Source organism: Crocuta crocuta, unplaced genomic scaffold (genome assembly GCF_008692635.1).
Source record: "Crocuta crocuta isolate KB4526 unplaced genomic scaffold, BGI_CrCroc_1.0 scaffold348, whole genome shotgun sequence".
Classification (NCBI taxonomy): Eukaryota; Metazoa; Chordata; class Mammalia; order Carnivora; family Hyaenidae; genus Crocuta; species Crocuta crocuta.
The window spans coordinates 425,215-442,046 of NW_027529573.1; the positions used below are offsets into that span (position 1 = coordinate 425,215).

At 46.8% G+C, this 16,832-nt stretch overlaps 1 gene segment (V, D, J or C); it reads right to left on the reverse strand.

Annotated features, from left to right (window-relative positions):
* Positions 1 to 15,714: 15,714 nt before the first annotated feature.
* LOC144229447 (immunoglobulin lambda variable 1-40-like) lies at positions 15,715 to 16,166 on the reverse strand. The segment is given in 2 exon segments: positions 15,715 to 15,995; positions 16,109 to 16,166. Coding segments are annotated over 2 exon segments (339 nt in total).
* Between the last annotated feature and the right edge of the window lie 666 nt (positions 16,167 to 16,832).

Genomic DNA, 16,832 nt, shown 5'->3' on the forward strand with positions numbered 1-16,832 from the left:
GAGGGGACATGGTGTGCAGGTATTTGGCAAGGCGGAGGTTTTTCTCCCCCGAGCGGAGGTTTTTCTCCCCCGTGCGGAGGTTTTTCTCCCCCGTGCGGAGGTTTTTCTGTTTCGGACTCTCTCCTTTTCCCCTCTCACTCCCCGTAGAGGGTAGAGGGGGATCACCTCCCACCCTGGAGTCTCCAATCCCAGCCTGATTTTATCTTCCCCGGTTCGCACTCACGTTAGAAGTCTCTCTCAGTGGATTCTGCGTCCTTTTTCTCCCAATCTCTCAGGTTTTGTAAGGTTTCCAATGGCTTCAGATCTTTTCTGTGTGATGTATGGGCGCGAGTGCAAGTACGGAGCTCCTTAGTTCTCCGCCGTCTTGCCCTCTCCCCTATGGTAGCAATATGATTCATTGACTAAACGTGTTAACAACACAAATGTCCATCAGCTGAATGATGGATAGATAAATGGTGGGATGTCCATACAACGACCATGATATGGCAATAAAAATATCGAAGTACTTATCCCTGCTGCAACATGGATGAACTTCTGAATCATTACATGGAATAATTAAATGAAAGAAACTATTCAATAGGACCCCATGTTATGTCATTTAAATTATATAAAATATATACACTGTTGGTCAATCCATAAGTACAGAAGGTGAATCATTATGTATTAGCTGATGTGTGGAGAAAGTAGGGGGTGATCGCCAATGGGTAGGGGATCTTCCTCACCTGGCACCACCTGCAGATGTAGACAATGGGGCCTCCTGTGCTGTTCCAACTTCTCTGGTTTACTGAGGGAATTATAGGGATGGACTCAGCAAGGCTCACACGTTTCTTCCCATTCTTGACCCTCAGGAGAAGCAGAGGAGGCAGGGCAGGTTCAGCACGATGGATGTGGACTGGAGCTGCTGGGGACATGCCCCCTACTGAAATGCTGTTATTTGAGTAAATTAAGACAGACAGTGATCAAGTAGGGAGACATGATGAAAGAGGGTCAGAAGCTTCTCCAGGGAGACATATGGCCAAGACAGAATCGGTGTTAATGGCCCTTGGAGACCAAGGGGGAGTGAGGCCACTTGGGGTGGCATAGATGGAGTCCAGACGAGCTCAGGACAGGCCACCCTGACAGACATTGGGGTCCCCAACAGGCTGCCTTGCTCACATCTAAATATTATTTGAAGCCAGGCCAAAGGGTGGACACTTTACTGGGAGATGGAAAAGAGGAACAGGGAAGGTGCCCCTGATTAGCCATTTCCACAATCCTCTGACCCCTCACCTGTGCAGAGAGAAGGGTGAGGAGGGGAGGACCCCAGGCCAGGACTACAGGGTCTCCAGAGTTGTCTTCCTGAGTCACCAGAATGGAGACACGGCTCCCCTACAACTCTATGTCCTCCTTCAGGGCTGTTGTGAGATGTATCTTTTTCATCTGAGTGTCCCCAAATCCTGACTGCCTACAACTTCACTGGCATCCTGGCATAAGCCTCAGTTTTCCTTAGGGTGGAGGAAAGACATGGCACCTATAGAACCTGCCTCAGTGGGGACGCAGCCTGATGCTGGATGTCCAGTGCACACGGGAGATCACACACACAGTCACCTCTCACTTTGGAGAAGACTCTGTTGTTCAACATCCTTGGCACCACAGAGAGCTGCTCTCTCTGATGCTGAGGAGGGAAAGAACACTTCCCCGAGGCACACTGTGATCAGCAGATGTAGAAGGAAGTTAACCTACTCTTGGCAGTGATCCCAGGGAAACGGGCATTGGCCATGTTGGACACAGAGATCCACCACAAGCTTCTGAATCACCCACATCTCTGAGTCAGGCCTAGACCTGAGGCAGCCATAGGTGGGACCCACCTCTGTCCTTATCCATCATCTGCTTGGAGGGATACTTTGCCTTAAGATCTGACTTATGTTTGTGGAAATGAGATCAATATGAGAAGATATTAGCAGTGGACCAAAAGAAATCTTTAAGGAAAATGAGAATACATTTGCATACCACAGGTCCCAGGAAAGCAACATGATGGAAGACATGACAAAATATGTCACTCTGAGGTAGTTATGGTCCCAGGCAGGGCAGGGGTGACTGCCCAAAGCAGACAGAGCTTAGAGGAGGTTTCAGTCCCACTTCCAAGTGGTTCTGGAACACTGTGTCAGTATAAGAGCTGCCGTGCCATGTACTACAGTAAGAGTCAGCCTCATCCTCAGGCTGTAGCCCAGAGATGAGCAGGACCCCTGCATTGGCTGAGCCATTCTTGGATCCAGAGACACAGCTGGGGACCACAGAGCTCTGGTGCTTATCTGAGTCTGAGTGGTAGTACAGGAGATACTGGGGAGGGCTCCCTGCCTTCTGCTTTACCGAGGCATGTGGTAGATGCCAACAGTGAAACCACTGCTCAGGGTACAGACGAGTCTGGTTTTTGTTCCCAGACATGATACGAGGCTGGGTCAGCACAGGCTGGGAAAGAGAACCTACAAACACAGACACTCATGGGTGACGGGGCCGGGACCAGTGTTGTTTCTCAAGCTCTGAGCCAGAGATGTTGAAGTAGGCTAGGAAATGAGACCTGGTCCCTGAGGCTTGTTCTTACTTGTGTAGTGACAGAGGTTCATGGGAAGGACCAGAGTCCAGGCCCTACTGACAGCAACCCCTGGTCCCAACAGTGGGCTGAGCTGCCCAGGCCTCTTTCTCTCCTCCACTCTCTGCCACAGGAGGAGCTTTCCATGCAAATGGGTTCCATCCAACGACAGACCAGTCCCTGCCTGAGCCCTAATGCTGGAGCTCAGCCCACATCACACACAGGGGAAGATGGAATTTGGCTTCATTCCTGGGGAGAGCTCTGGGAGGAAACACCTGTTGAGATGACACGTTTCTGCTCAAGGGTTCTCTGCCAGGCCAGAGGGGACACAGTCTCCTATCAATGAAGACAAGGCCCACCCCCAGACTTGGGTTCCTTTGTGTGAATGGTCTTCCATGATCAACTGTGTTTTCCTACCATGTCCCCTGCTGGGCACAAGGTACACACCTCACCATGGCACAAAGCTCTGAGACTTTAGCTACTTTAGGCTGCTACCAGGTCCCTGTCTATTCAAACACCTGTGGTCTGATTCCCAGTACAGGGTTCACCTGCTATCTGACAGCAGAGCATTGCTATGAATCTTTTCTTAAGCCAAAATGACATAAATTGAAGAAGTAGTCACGGTCGATTTATATGGAAGAATGTTTTAATATTCCCACCACCAAAAAATAACCTCTCTTAGGCTTTTCTGATATTTAGGATATGTCTCTCTAACAGATACAGAAAGAATGTGGAGATAAATCACAGTTTGTCACAGATAGTTCAAACCTCTGGCAGCTTGATGATGCTGAGCTTCTGAGTGTAGTTTACAGGCAAGGAGTTTGGTGGCATCCTCTTGGGTGCTCTGTCTCTATAATCCTCCCTGCAAATGAAATGTTAAACACTATTTTTACTCTTGTCTTGTTTTTTTAAAACTGTAACTAGTCTTTGGATATGTTTCAGAAGCAAAAACAGGCAATGATATAGGTCTTTCATAAAAGCAAAGTGACATAATGAGAACTTTTGAAAGGTGGGCTTGCCTATAGTTAGATTCTGTTCCATGTGTTTGATTAGTGTAATTTCTCACTCCCCGAGGAGCCCTGGTCCATGGGACACACATATATGGTGTAAATACTTGGTTCTAGGACACTCTAGATGAAGCTGAATGACCAAGTGTGCATCAGGTCAGATGTCATAAACAAGGGTACAGTTGTGATGCTTTGAAGGGCTTGTAGGGGTTGTTCAGGGAAAAGACATAGGGAGGGAATGTTACAGAGATCATTCAGTGTCATACTCAAACTGGACAATTCAGTAAACATTTCTAAGTCTAGAATTGCATTTAGTGATTTTATAGAGATTAGATATAATTTAATGATTGGTAAAATTAAGAATAAGAATAAGAATAAAAGAATACAAATAAGAAAGGCTTTGGTAGGTTTCATCTTTAAGAGTGGAGGGTGTAACAAACTTTGTTATTTTAGGAATTGACTTTATATTCTTAATTTGTGGGTTTTGTATATCTGTGTCACATATATCTTGCCAAGATTATTTCTTCAGTCATACAATCCCTTTATATCCAAAATATATATATACACCCTACCTGTATTTTCTTACTCAAGGTCTTAATTTAGTACATGGGCAGTGTCATCAATGAACCTTCAACTTCCTCATTGTACCAAGGATGCAACTCAGCTTTCTCTGAGGGAATAATACTGGGATGGCTAGAATCAAAGGCCTTTCATAAACTCCTGTGCCCAGGATTACGCCTTTCCTTCAGACACTCTATCCTCAAGGAACTTGGAGGGATCAGCCTCATTGAACTCAGTCAGGTCCTCATTCAGTGACTTCTCACTGCTCCAGACATAACCCCTCCCCCTAAGCTCTCTTCAGGGTCTTGCCATGCCTACCTCCCCACCCACTGAGCAGCGCCTACCCCTTGCTCTCTGACCTCCAGCCTCTCTCCTTTTCTGTTATTTCACAACCTCGGATTCCCATCCATTCCATGGTCTCCAGACATTTTCCTCCTGACTCTGTTGGGTGGAGATGGGCATCAACTTGAGATCATGGAGAAATTTTGGCAACTCTGAGTGTCTTCTAATAGCAGGACATCATCATCACAAATAGTAATAGAGGATTTTAAATCTACATATTGTGAACCATTTGAAATTACAAACAGCGCAAAGAAGAGTGCAAGGAACCCCTGCACCCATCACCCAACCTCAACAGTCATCAATAGGACTCTTCTTGTTGAATATCCCACATCTCTTTGTCCCACATCCTGCTCCCTTGCTGAATATGAAACAAATCTGACCACAGCATCAGTGGTGTATGGGGGTCACTGGCATATGAACTTCACTAGTATAAGCTTGGGCATGTTACCTACACATTTAATATTCCAAAACTCTTGTCCATTAAAGCAATGGATTCCGACTACTCTCACATAAATTTATGTGTGCTGTAATCCCCCAAGTGGTGAGCTAAGCAAACTATTGTCCTGATTGAAACAGTGAAGAAAGAGCAAGGCAACTAAGTTTTGTTACTTTGCCACTTTGATTACTGAGGGAGAATGTTGAGGCAGCAGTACAAACTCNGAGTGCAAAGAAGAGTGCAAGGAACCCCTGCACCCATCACTCAACCTCAACAGTCATCAATAGGACTCTTCTTGTTGTTGAATATCCCACCTCTCTTTGTCCCACATCCTGCTCCCTTGCTGAATATGAAACAAATCTGACCACAGCATCAGTGGTGTATGGGGGTCACTGGCATATGAACTTCACTAGTATAAGCTTGGGCATGTTACCTACACATTTAATATTCCAAAACTCTTGTCCATTAAAGCAATGGATTCCGACTACTCTCACATAAATTTATGTGTGCTGTAATCCCCCAAGTGGTGAGCTAAGCAAACTATTGTCCTGATTGAAACAGTGAAGAAAGAGCAAGGCAACTAAGTTTTGTTACTTTGCCACTTTGATTACTGAGGGAGAATGTTGAGGCAGCAGTACAAACTCTCATCTTTTAGTTGAAACAAGTACAGATTTTATGATAATGCAGCTGTAAAACTTTAAAAAAAGGGATTAATGTTTCAAATGGATTTTGAAATGAAATGAAAATACTCTGGCTATATTCTTGCAGTCTATATTCCTGCAGTCTATGGTTGGGGCATATTTTATTTTGAAACTTAGTTTGCAATTAAGAAAGGTCTCAGAAGGGACAAGGAGATTTATTTTATCTTTTTAAAATTTTTAATGTTTATTTATTTTTTGAGAGAGACAGGGAGAGACACAGACTGTGAGTGGGGGAGAAGCAGAGAGAGAAGGAGACACAGAACTGGAAGTAAGCTCCAGGCTCTGCACTGTCAGCACAGAGCCCAATGTGGGACACATACACTGGAACCGTGAGACCATGACTTGAACTGAAGTTGGAGCATGTTTGACTGAGCCACTCAGGTGCCCACTCAGATTTATGTTTTGATCCACAGTGCTGAAATTTCCAGTAAAAAAAAAACTTCTAGTTTTTACACAAAATAAGCAACTTCCAAGAGGATGGTAGCATCAGAATTGTCTTACTAACACTGATACATTGCTGGACTCTGAAAATGATGAAATACAAAGTTTAAGAAAAAATTTGTACCTGTCACTTTACAGAGGTATCAGTGCTAGTTACATGGTTAATCCAATGATGTCATTTTATTTCAAAAGCTGTGTACAAGAAAATTGGTCTCAGACAAATATCATATGTTTGCACGTATAGGAGGATTAGGAGGAACTTGACGGAGGAACAAGGGGGAGAAGAAGGGGGGAAATGGTGGGGGAAANTAAAATAAATAAAAGAAAATTGGTCTCAGACAATGGGACTTAATGCTGGTTCCTGGCTGGCTGACACTGCTCTCTAATCAAACTGTATTCTTACAGTGGATACATGTTTACTTTTATAGTTGGGCTTCTCAGGTAGATACACTAGGCCCAGCCTGGGAGCCATGATAAGCATTGGGCCTCTCTCTATCACATGCGCCCACACGCCACGCGAGCACTCACACACACACTACCCTTCCAAGGCAACGTTCTGATAGTCTACATGGCATCTGCATCATGTTCTATCCCTCCTTTACTGTTGGAAATGTGTTGTCTGTTCTGCCTAAATATAATTGTTTTCTTGTTAGGGTCATAAACATTTTTACATAAGAATGGAGACACATAGAGGGTGGCACTATTTTGAACCAGAATCTGCAGGGCTTTTGTTCTATGGTTATTATAGGCTAAGTTACTAACTGCCTCAATAAAAGTGTCACAACTTGGAACCTATGAGCCTGAGGATTTTTGTCTCACTTCCCCTTCTATGTCTACTACTGTGCTGAGCACCACTGTCATACACCTGACAGTAATAGTCAGCCTTGTTCTCAGACTGGAGCCCAGAGATGAGCAAAGTTGCCATGTCTGTGGAGGCATCATCTTAGGCTGGGGATCCCAGATCCCAGCTGGTTATTTGGTTCTGACCAGTAGTATGGGAAAAACCAGGCAGGGCTCCCTGGCTTCTGCTGGTACTAGTACCTGCTTTTGCCACAAAACCTGAGGTCCCTGCTCAGGGTGCAGCTGAGTTTGGGTTTTGTTCCCAGAGATGGAGAGGGGGAGTGGCTGGGTCAGCACAGGCTGGGACAGGGAGTCTGTAAACACAGACAGTCATGAGTGATGAGGCATTTAAACTGGGAGTTTCTCAGTCTTAGGGGCTTATAATATCTGGGAGCTCACCCAGAACTTGATATTGCTCACATCTGAGCAGAGTAAAGCATGAGGAGGAGAGGAGTCCAGGCCATCGTGGCACAGCTGCTGGTCTCCATTATGCAGCTGAGCTGCCTCGGGCTTTTCAAATCCATCCTACTGCCCCCAGAGAAGGAAAAACCTGTTTTAAACAAATTTGTCCCCCCAGTGTAGATGCTCTTAGACTCCACAAGACTCCACATGATCACTAATTTAGGACTTAAGAGGTGATCACAGGACAGAGGAGGTTGAGGGTAGGGACTGCTCTGAGTGACACCCAAGAGGGTGTGGGGGGAGCAACTTTGGGAAGGACCACAGGACCCTCCCCTAGAGCTTCTCCCAGGCCCTGAGGGCACCAGGCTGCTGGGTCTCATCAGGGAGCACAAGGGGGCTGTTCAGCCTCTGGAGCCCGAGGCCAGTGATGCCCCCTCAGCTGTGACGGTCTCCTGCAGGGCCCAGGGAGATGCAAAATGCCCCCTGCCCATGAACCCCTGCTGGTTCCATGTCCACCTGCGGGGTTGCCAGTGTCCTGAGGTCAAATTAATGTCTGCACCTGTGTCATCAGCATTCAATAGTTATGTGAACAACTATGTGAAGCACCGTGTTGGGTCTGATTGAAACAACATGGATACGCTGTTCGTGATTTGAGAGGCTGATGATATAGTGAAGAACATCATGGGCTCACAGACGAGAAAATCAAAACAGGGTAAGAAGATGCTCTAACCATGATGGAACGTGATTTCACAGAGTATCAAAACTGCTGGGTGACATTGTGCAGGGAACAGAAGGATGGACACAGCACAGCAGGACTTAGGAAACTATGTGGTCAGCGAAGAGCAGCTGGGACAGGAAAACAGGAGGTGGAGACACAGGAGGCTGAGCTCAGAGGAGACTCTGAGGACTGTGGAGCAGAAGGAACTCAGGGAGAGAAGGAGGAAGAGTATAGTGTGACCTGGGGGTTCCTGCTCCGACTGACCCATCAGATGGTGCTGCTGTTTACTGCAGGCAAGTATTAGGTAAGGAGATGGTTCTATATTAATAAAATAGTTGACAATCAGCAAAACAAGTAGAAATACTAAACCCAAGTGCTAAAATGGTCAACGATGACCTTGTGTGGCAGCAAAGAGTGACTGGCTGAGGCTGGTGTCCAGGCATGGTGAGCGGCCCCCAGTGCAGGGGTGGACGTGTAGGATGGACAGGAGCCTGGGACTGGGCTCTGAGCACCATCCCCATGTACAGAACAGGTAAGAGGAGTCCTGGATGCAGAGTCTGAGAATGGTGCCAGGCTGGCTCTGGTGCCCGTCTCTTCATCAGTCCTGTGGCATGAGTATTAGTGACGTCCTACCTTCTGTTCTGGGTCCCAAGTGGTGAGCTGGGTGTATGTTTTGGTAATATCTGCACCTCCTTGTCTTTATCATGTAAATGCTCCAGAGAGCACAAGGACTGAGCATACCCTGAAGTGTGTTTGGTGGAGATGCTTCCAGACTTTCACACCACAGGAGGAGCTAGGAGGAGCCATAAGGGTACATGAGTGTGGAGCACTGAAGGTCATGCTGAAGTACCTAAGACAGGAGGAATCATGAAGAAGTGGGGATGGGGAAGAACCCAAACCTTACACCCACCTAAACATCCCCAGGACCTCCAACCAAGGGAGGCAGAACTACAAGCATGTTCTCATCCCCTTCAGCCATTGGGCTGGACAAGAAGTCCCAGTGCAGAGGGGACAGCAGGTTTTTGTCTCACTTCCCCACAGGCCTAGAGCACTGTGTCAGCACCTAGAGTAATGTCAGCAGACTGGCAGTAATAATCAGCCTCATCCTCAGCCTGGAGCCCACTGATGGTCAGAGAGCCTGAGTTGCCAGACTTGGAGCCAGAAAATCTGTCAGGGACCCCAGAGAGTCGATTGCTATTAGCATAGATGAGGGGTTTAGGGGCCTTTCCTGGGAGCTGTTGGTACCAGTTCACACCAACAATACCGATGTTGGTGCTGCTTCCGGTGCAGGAGATGGTGACCTTCTGGCCTAGGGCCCCAGACACTGATGGGGGCTGAGTCAGCACAGACTGGGCCCAAGAACCTGGAAGTGGGAAAGAAAAAGAGACAGTGATGATGTGGTCTAGAGACAAGAGAAAGAATAAGGTCCCACGAGTCCTCCAAGGACCCCTTCTCCTATCCTTGCATAGAGTCACCTGTGCAGTGAATGAGGAGGGTGAGCAGGAGAGGGGACCAGGCCATGGTGGAGGTCATCACTGATCCTGCCTTCTGTGGGCCCACAGCTGAGCAGACCTCCCCTGATCTGTTCCTTCTCTTTTTCATCCTCTGAGAGAGGGAGGGCCCATCCATGCAAATGAGACCCTCAGCTCTCAGACACTTCACTGGCCCTGGATCAGGTCACTCTACCTGAAGATATCAGGGGGATGGGCAAAGGAGTGGCTCCAGTGGGCTAGTGGGTGGGGAAGTCACAGCTGTGAGCCCTGAGCAGAGGGCACAGGCAGCGTCAGGTGGCAGATCCCAGCTCTGATCATCCTTGACCCCTGGTGTCCACACACAAACACTGCATTGTGTGACATGGTGACCAAAGCCCATCAGAGTTCTTGCCTCCCCACTGGTCTTTCAGGCCAGGCCAGGTGTTCCCTTATGTGGCCTCACATCACCTCAGGAGACACTGTGCTCTACTCAGTGAGTAGAATAGACATAGTGAGTCTCTCCATGGCTCCCATGGTGGTTTATGGGACAGGACTGGGGTAGTAACTCTTGTACAGCCACACAGATGGGGATCAGGGCCCGAGCAGTGACAGGTCCACATTGACACATGGTCAGTTCTGTGCAGGAGGATGACTTCTTTCCTCTTCCCTGGTTCCTCTCTGGTTTCAGAGTTCTCTTTATTCAGAAGTTCCATCAGCACTGAGGAGTCAGGGAATCACTCTCTCTAGATTGTAAGTAGAAGCCCTTGTGTGCATTCCTAGAGGGCTTACACACTGAACATCTTTGTCATCTGTCACTACTTTCACCTCTGTGAAACAACAGTTCTCCATACACTGTGGTTCATGATTCCCTCCTAGGATCTGTCCTCCCAGTACACAGACACAGTCTGCAGGAGCTTGTGTGTGACATTGACCTTAGAGCACAAAGGGCAAACCTGCAGGAAGTTCTAGGAGGGAAGGAGTGACAGCTCAGGTGCTCTGACAGGGACCTTGTTACAGAGTTTATGTGTCTGTCAACACTTAGACAACTGTTACCTTAAAATAAATGTGTGTGATTTTATACAAAATTCAGCCCTGTAGGAATGATTTAAGTGTACGGACAATGTCATTGTGAAGATGCAGGTACGTTCACCAGTGTATTTTCACAGGTTCGTGTGTATTGTTCAGAGAATATGGACTGAAATAGTAGTTGAAAAACTGGATGGCAAAATAAATGCCTTAGTCTAGTTCTGGTTTGAATAGGGGTCTATAAAGTTGTTTCTAAATTATTTGATGTATCATCATCATCATCATCATCATCTTGCATTTTATATAGTTGGTCTGATCCTGCAAGTAGAAGGAGGAGGGCCCAACGTGGTGTCCAGGAAAACACCAGGAGGAACCTGTTTGTATGAACTTCAGAGCCATCTCAGTGATGGAATTACTGAACACAACTTCCAGGATGGATTGATTAGGGGTCAGACTTATCTCTGAGGTGTGCACTGGTCTGGACTATGTTTTTGTGCCCACTATGTTCAAGATAATTTGTTCATTCATCCACTCATGACTAGACGTATGCATTTCTATCACTCAAGGCCAACTTGACCTAGAAGTTTCTGTCCAAGATCCCACATCTGAATCCAGGTGAGGTGGAGATAAGGGACACTGTGTCCTTGAGGTCACAGGCCCTGTGACTGAGGGACAGACTTTTCAGCAGAGGTCCATCCTGGCTGGAGGTGTTACTGGAATATTTGAGGGAGTGATGACACTGGTGAATGTTTGCTGGGCAGTAGGTTCCTTTTAGACACAGTGTTTATTCCTGTTCATCTTCTCCAGACCCCTGGGGATGTGCAGTTGTGCTCTGATACCTCCTCACCCATCAGTGTCTTCCTAGGAGGCCCTGTGCTGTCTCACTTTACAGGCATAGCATGTGGATGTGTCTTTCTCTTTTCAAGAAGAGATCTTTCCACAGAAGAGTGCCCACAGCAGGTCTCCAGGTAAGTTTCTCAATGAAATGAGGCTCAGACACAAGGTCTGTAGACCAAGGGGATTTTGTCTGACTTCCTCATTATGTGAGACACTGTGCATAAGTGTAGCTGCTGCCACTGCTATGTTCTGTTACACAGTAATAATGAACCTCATCCTCAGGCTGCAGCCCAGAGATGAGCAGAAGCCCCAATTGGCTGGGGCATCTTTGGATCCAGAGAAGCAGCTGGGGACCCCGGAGCCCTGGTTTTTATTTGAGTATGAGTAGAACCGAAGTAGACATGGAGGGAGGGATCCCAGCTTCTGGTACCCATATATGTGGTAGCCACAACACTTAAGCCACTGCTGAGGGTGCACGTGAGTCTGGCAGGTGCTCCAAGAAGTGCAGACGAAGGGCGGCTAGGTCAGCACAGGATGGGACAAGGAACTTGCAAATCCAGATACAGCAGAATGAAGAGAACAGACAAATTGCACTTGATTAGGTACCTAGGCCAGAAGGATTTGACTCAGGCTAGAAGCCCACCTTGGGGCATTGGGTCCTGTCCCTAACTGTGCAGTGACAAAAGAGCACAAGGAGGAAAGGGGTCCATGCCATGGTAAGATAACCCCTTCTTAGGCCACAGAGCTGGGGCTGGGCTGCCCTTGGTCTGTCTTATGCCCTTTCCAAAGGCCTCACAGAAGAGAAGAGCTTAGTTCTTAGACAGACTAGAGTCTGAGGGAGAGTGTCAGGGTTTGTCCCATGAGAGATGCCAAGGAAAAAACAACTAATGGGAACTGCCACTCACCTGAGAGCAGGACACTCTGCCCAGCCTGAGGGGAAACAGCTGCTGAGACCCTACTGGCACACATGGGCACCAATGCCCCAGCTCTGGCAAATTTGGGGGATTACACAACAGATGAACCCCACTGTCCTGACTCTGAGGGAGGCCCACATTACCCGCTCCTGCCCACTGGTAAAATTACAGCACTGGGTGTAAATGATGTTGGTGTCAGTCAGACAGTCTGTTCACTGTCAATTCTCAAATACTCGTGTACTTGGGTTGATCCAAGTTCCTGACATATATTGATTGATTTCTCAGATATAAAATCCTTTCCAAATGAATAGATAATTTTTTATTCTACCACAGTGTTAATATTTTGTTTTGAGAAATTTTTACTTTACTTTACACTATTAAATTATACACTAAAGCTGAAGAGGTGAAAAGTATGAGTATCTCAGACAACAGTAACACTCGAACTTTCCCACCTATTTCTCTCCTTCATGATCTTCATTGCATGCAGACTAGAAGCATCAGGCATGTGGAGCAGAGGTGCTATGGACCCAGCTCATGTCTGTACAGATGATGAAATGCTCAATATTAATTAGGTCTCTGTAATCAAATTAATAAATGAGAACAGGACTGTTAATGTCATTTGAATAAGAAGCTTCTCAGAGAGAACAATGAGGTCTCAGAGACTCACTGCTTGCTCATGTATTTGGGAGGTGGACACTCTCCTCATCACCACCAGCAGAGAGAAAAAGAGGAAGCACAGTCTTGTAGGGTCCCACTGGGAAATGGACTCACCCTGAGACAATGGGGACGGGAACACATGGCCATGAACCACCAGACAGGAGAATGGGGCCAAGGAGCCTGCCTTCCCATGGGTGATGTTGACTACTCCCCCTTAATTTTCTCTCCTACCTCTAAAGGCTGAGCCAGTCTGAGCCCATGAGGAGGTTCATATTTCACTACTCCATAAATTTAGATCCTTGTGGAATGTCACTACCGACATACTTCATACAATGACAGTCAGCCACGTCCTGGGGTTACGCCTCTTAGATGTGAGTGTGGCTTTGTTCCTAGAGATGGACTTGGAGAAGCCATCATGGAAATCAGATGAATATTTGCTTATCTGGTAGAAAAGGGTGCACAGAGCCCATTCCTGGGTCTGCTGGTATCAGCTGGGGTAGTTACTTGTAGAGATTAATCCAGAGCTAAAAGCACAGGTATTTGTGACCATCCCTCCTGGAGACACTGACAGTGATGTCTCCTTGGTCACCATAGTCTGAAAATACACCCCCAAATCCAGCAGGAGAGAACAGTATTTTTATGAGAGACAAAAGCCACTTGAGTCTGAAATCTTTAAGTGCAGAATGACTTTTCTCATGTCCTGGAGTAATTCCTAGGAAGTAAACTCTTCTTTGCTCACCCTCTGTTTTTTCCTGAAATGCGCCCCACAGACACGTTATTGAGACAACAGTTAGGAGATGACTGTTTACGTTCATGAACTGATAAGTGCAAAGGGGAGGAGGGAAAAGGGGGAGAGTGAAATTTGGCAAAAGAAATGACCCAAGACATAACATGGCATTAATGGATAGAGAAAGAACATTCCCGTGGGACACTGACAAGGAGAGTCCAAGTTAAGGAAACACCAGGAGAGCTCAGTTGTGACTCTTAATAGCAGGTTTTGTGTCCCAGATGGTCAGAGTCACAGTGGAATTAGAATCAGGCAGACTGTGATCTTACTCCCTGTGACCAGGACCTTGTGAGATGGGGACACTCAGCAATGACACAGAGGTGATCCAGGGAGCCTGGAGGAGGGAGCAGCCCCGAATGGAGTGTGGGGACAAAAGGAGTGGTTCTTGGACTGGCCCCTGAGTCTGTTCCTCACTTGACAGAGTAACAGCAAAGAAGAAGGTCTCAGGTGTGGGGTGGTCTGGAAATGTTTACCATTAAGGTATCTGGAAAACTTTTTCTTTCTAAAAACTTCTGGGAAGAGGAGGCCTTCATATCAGGAATATGTTTTATGTTTCTATTTCTCATAGGACTGCTTGCATTTCAGGTCAGAACCTCATGCCTTCGAGTGAGTATGTGTTGGGCTGGAGTTGATCAGGTGCAGAAGCATCAGAATGGTCAGGGGGCTGAGATGTAGTTTTATGAGACATAAAGACCCTGCCCTGTGTCCTATGTGCAGATTGTCCACAATCCATCCTCCAACCTGAATTACACAGAGGTTGGAAAGAAGATGATACAGATAGTGGGGACTTCTTTGGTGAGGCTTCCATCATTTTCTTCTTCTATTTGGACCCCAAATCTCCCAACTACATGGTTAGTCAGTGAGTCCAGGTCCCAGACAGTTACTGTGTTACCCAAAGCAATAGGTATCCCCTTCCTGGTTGCCATGATGGTGTCAGGGCAGATGGTGGGGTATTTGATCCAGTCATCCTGAAAACAGGGGTTCCTTATCAGTGGGTCAGTAAGGGCTGGTCTCTGTCATCCAGAGATTATGTTGTGTGGACATTACCTGGGCTTGCAGACACATTTTCCCCATGTGGGAAGTCAGTGTGAGACAAGATATGTTTTGTTTATGTGTCCTCTTCTTTCCCAAGACAGTGTCAGCTCTCTGAGCATGGAGACCCTCCTGTCATTTCCACACTGTGATCTGAGCCCCAAGCCCACATAGGTCATGTAATGAGGGTTTGGTCAATGCCGTACATGTATATCATGTGGACAGTTGACTATCCTGAGTCATACACAGCTATACTCTGTGTCCCTGGTTCGTTCCTGGGGCTTTGATACGCACTGACCTGTGTCCCCTCAGATTCCTGTATGGAGACCCTAACCCACATTGTGACTGTTTGAGATAAGACATCAAAGGATGTAAAAATGGATAAATGAGGTTATAAGGCTTGTGCCCTAACAAATAGGGCTGGTGTCTTTATAGAAGAGGTAGAGACACGATGGGTGAGCCACATGGAAATGTCACATGAGGACCCAGGAGGAATGTAGCCATCTGAAAGCCAAGTAGAGAAACTTCAGGGGAAACCAAATTGAAACAACAGTGAACTTGGACGTTAAACCTCCAGTACTGTGGGAAAATAAATATCTTTTGATTTACCCAGTCAGTGTGTGGTATGAAGTTATGGCAGCCCCAGCAGACAGGCACAATCCTCAGGGACTCTGTCCCAGGGTAACCTCACAATATCCAGGAATTTCTGTTCAGTTTTCATAAAAGATAAAATGTGTGCCTACTAGGACAGGCTTTGGGGACAGAATTGAGAGGACAAGGACATATAATAGAGAAGGTTCATTGGGTTTGGTTTCGGGCCTCAGTTTTAGGCCAAACAAAAAAGGAAACTGCTGTCTTGGCAGAAGATAGGGGCTGCACAAAGAAAGCCCATCACTGTGGGGACAGCAGGTTTTTGTCTCACTTCCCCACAGGCCTGGAACTCTGTGGGACCACAAAGACTATTGTCCCATGTTACACAATAATAATCAGCCTCATCCTCAGCCTGTAGCCCTTGATGGTAAGGGAGGCTGAGGTGCCAGACTTGGAGCCAGAGAATCGATCAGGGACCCCTGATGGTCGGCTGCTCATACCATAGATGATGGTTTTGAGGGCTGTTCCTGGGACTTGTTGGTACCAGCTCACAGAATTACCACCAATGTTGGAGCTGCTCCCAGTGCAGGATATGGTGACCTTCTGGCCCAGGGACCCTGACACCAAGAATGGCTGAGTCAGCCCAGACTGAACCCAGGAACCTGAAAAGGGGAGAGACACAGACAGGGTGATTCTGAGGTCTAGACACAAGAGGGTGGAAGCAGGGCCCACGAGTCCTCCCAGAGCCCCTTCCTCTGTCCCCACATCTAGTCACCTGTGCAGTGAGTGAGGAAGGTGAGAAGGAGAAAGCACCAGGCCATGGTGGAGACCATCACCGATCCTGTCTTCTGTGGCCCCACAGCTGAGCAGACCTCCCTTAATCTCTCCCTTTTTCGAGAGAGGGCAAGATGGCGGAGAAGTAAGGAGCTCCGTACTTGCACTCGCGCCCATACATCACACAGAAAAGATCTGAAGCCATTGGAAACCTTACAAAACCTGAGAGATTGGGAGAAAAAGGACGCAGAATCCACTGAGAGAGGCTTCTAATGTGAGTGCNCCTGCCTGAGCGGTGCCCTCCTCCCTTTTTTTTTCCTTTTTTTTCCCTTTTTTTGTTTTTTTCCTTTTTTTCTTTTCTTTCCCTTTTTTTTCTTTCTTTTTTTCTTCTTCTTTCTCTTAGAAAAGAGAAAGAGAAAGTGTTCCCCAGAACACTGACCTGATTAACTCTGGTCGCCAGCTTGCTTAAACAATCACAATGAGTCCATTCTGTAAATGTAAATTCTACACCTACTGACATTTTCATCTCTTTCTCTCAGGAGTAATTGGACTATNAGAGACAATACCATGCACACTGTTAGATCATAATGCCTTGAAACTTGAAATCAACCACAGGAAGAAGTCTGGAAAACCTCCAAAACCATGGAGGTTAAAGAACACCCTTCTAAAGAATGAATGGGCCAATCAGGCAATTAGAGATGAAATTTAAAAATATATGGAAACAA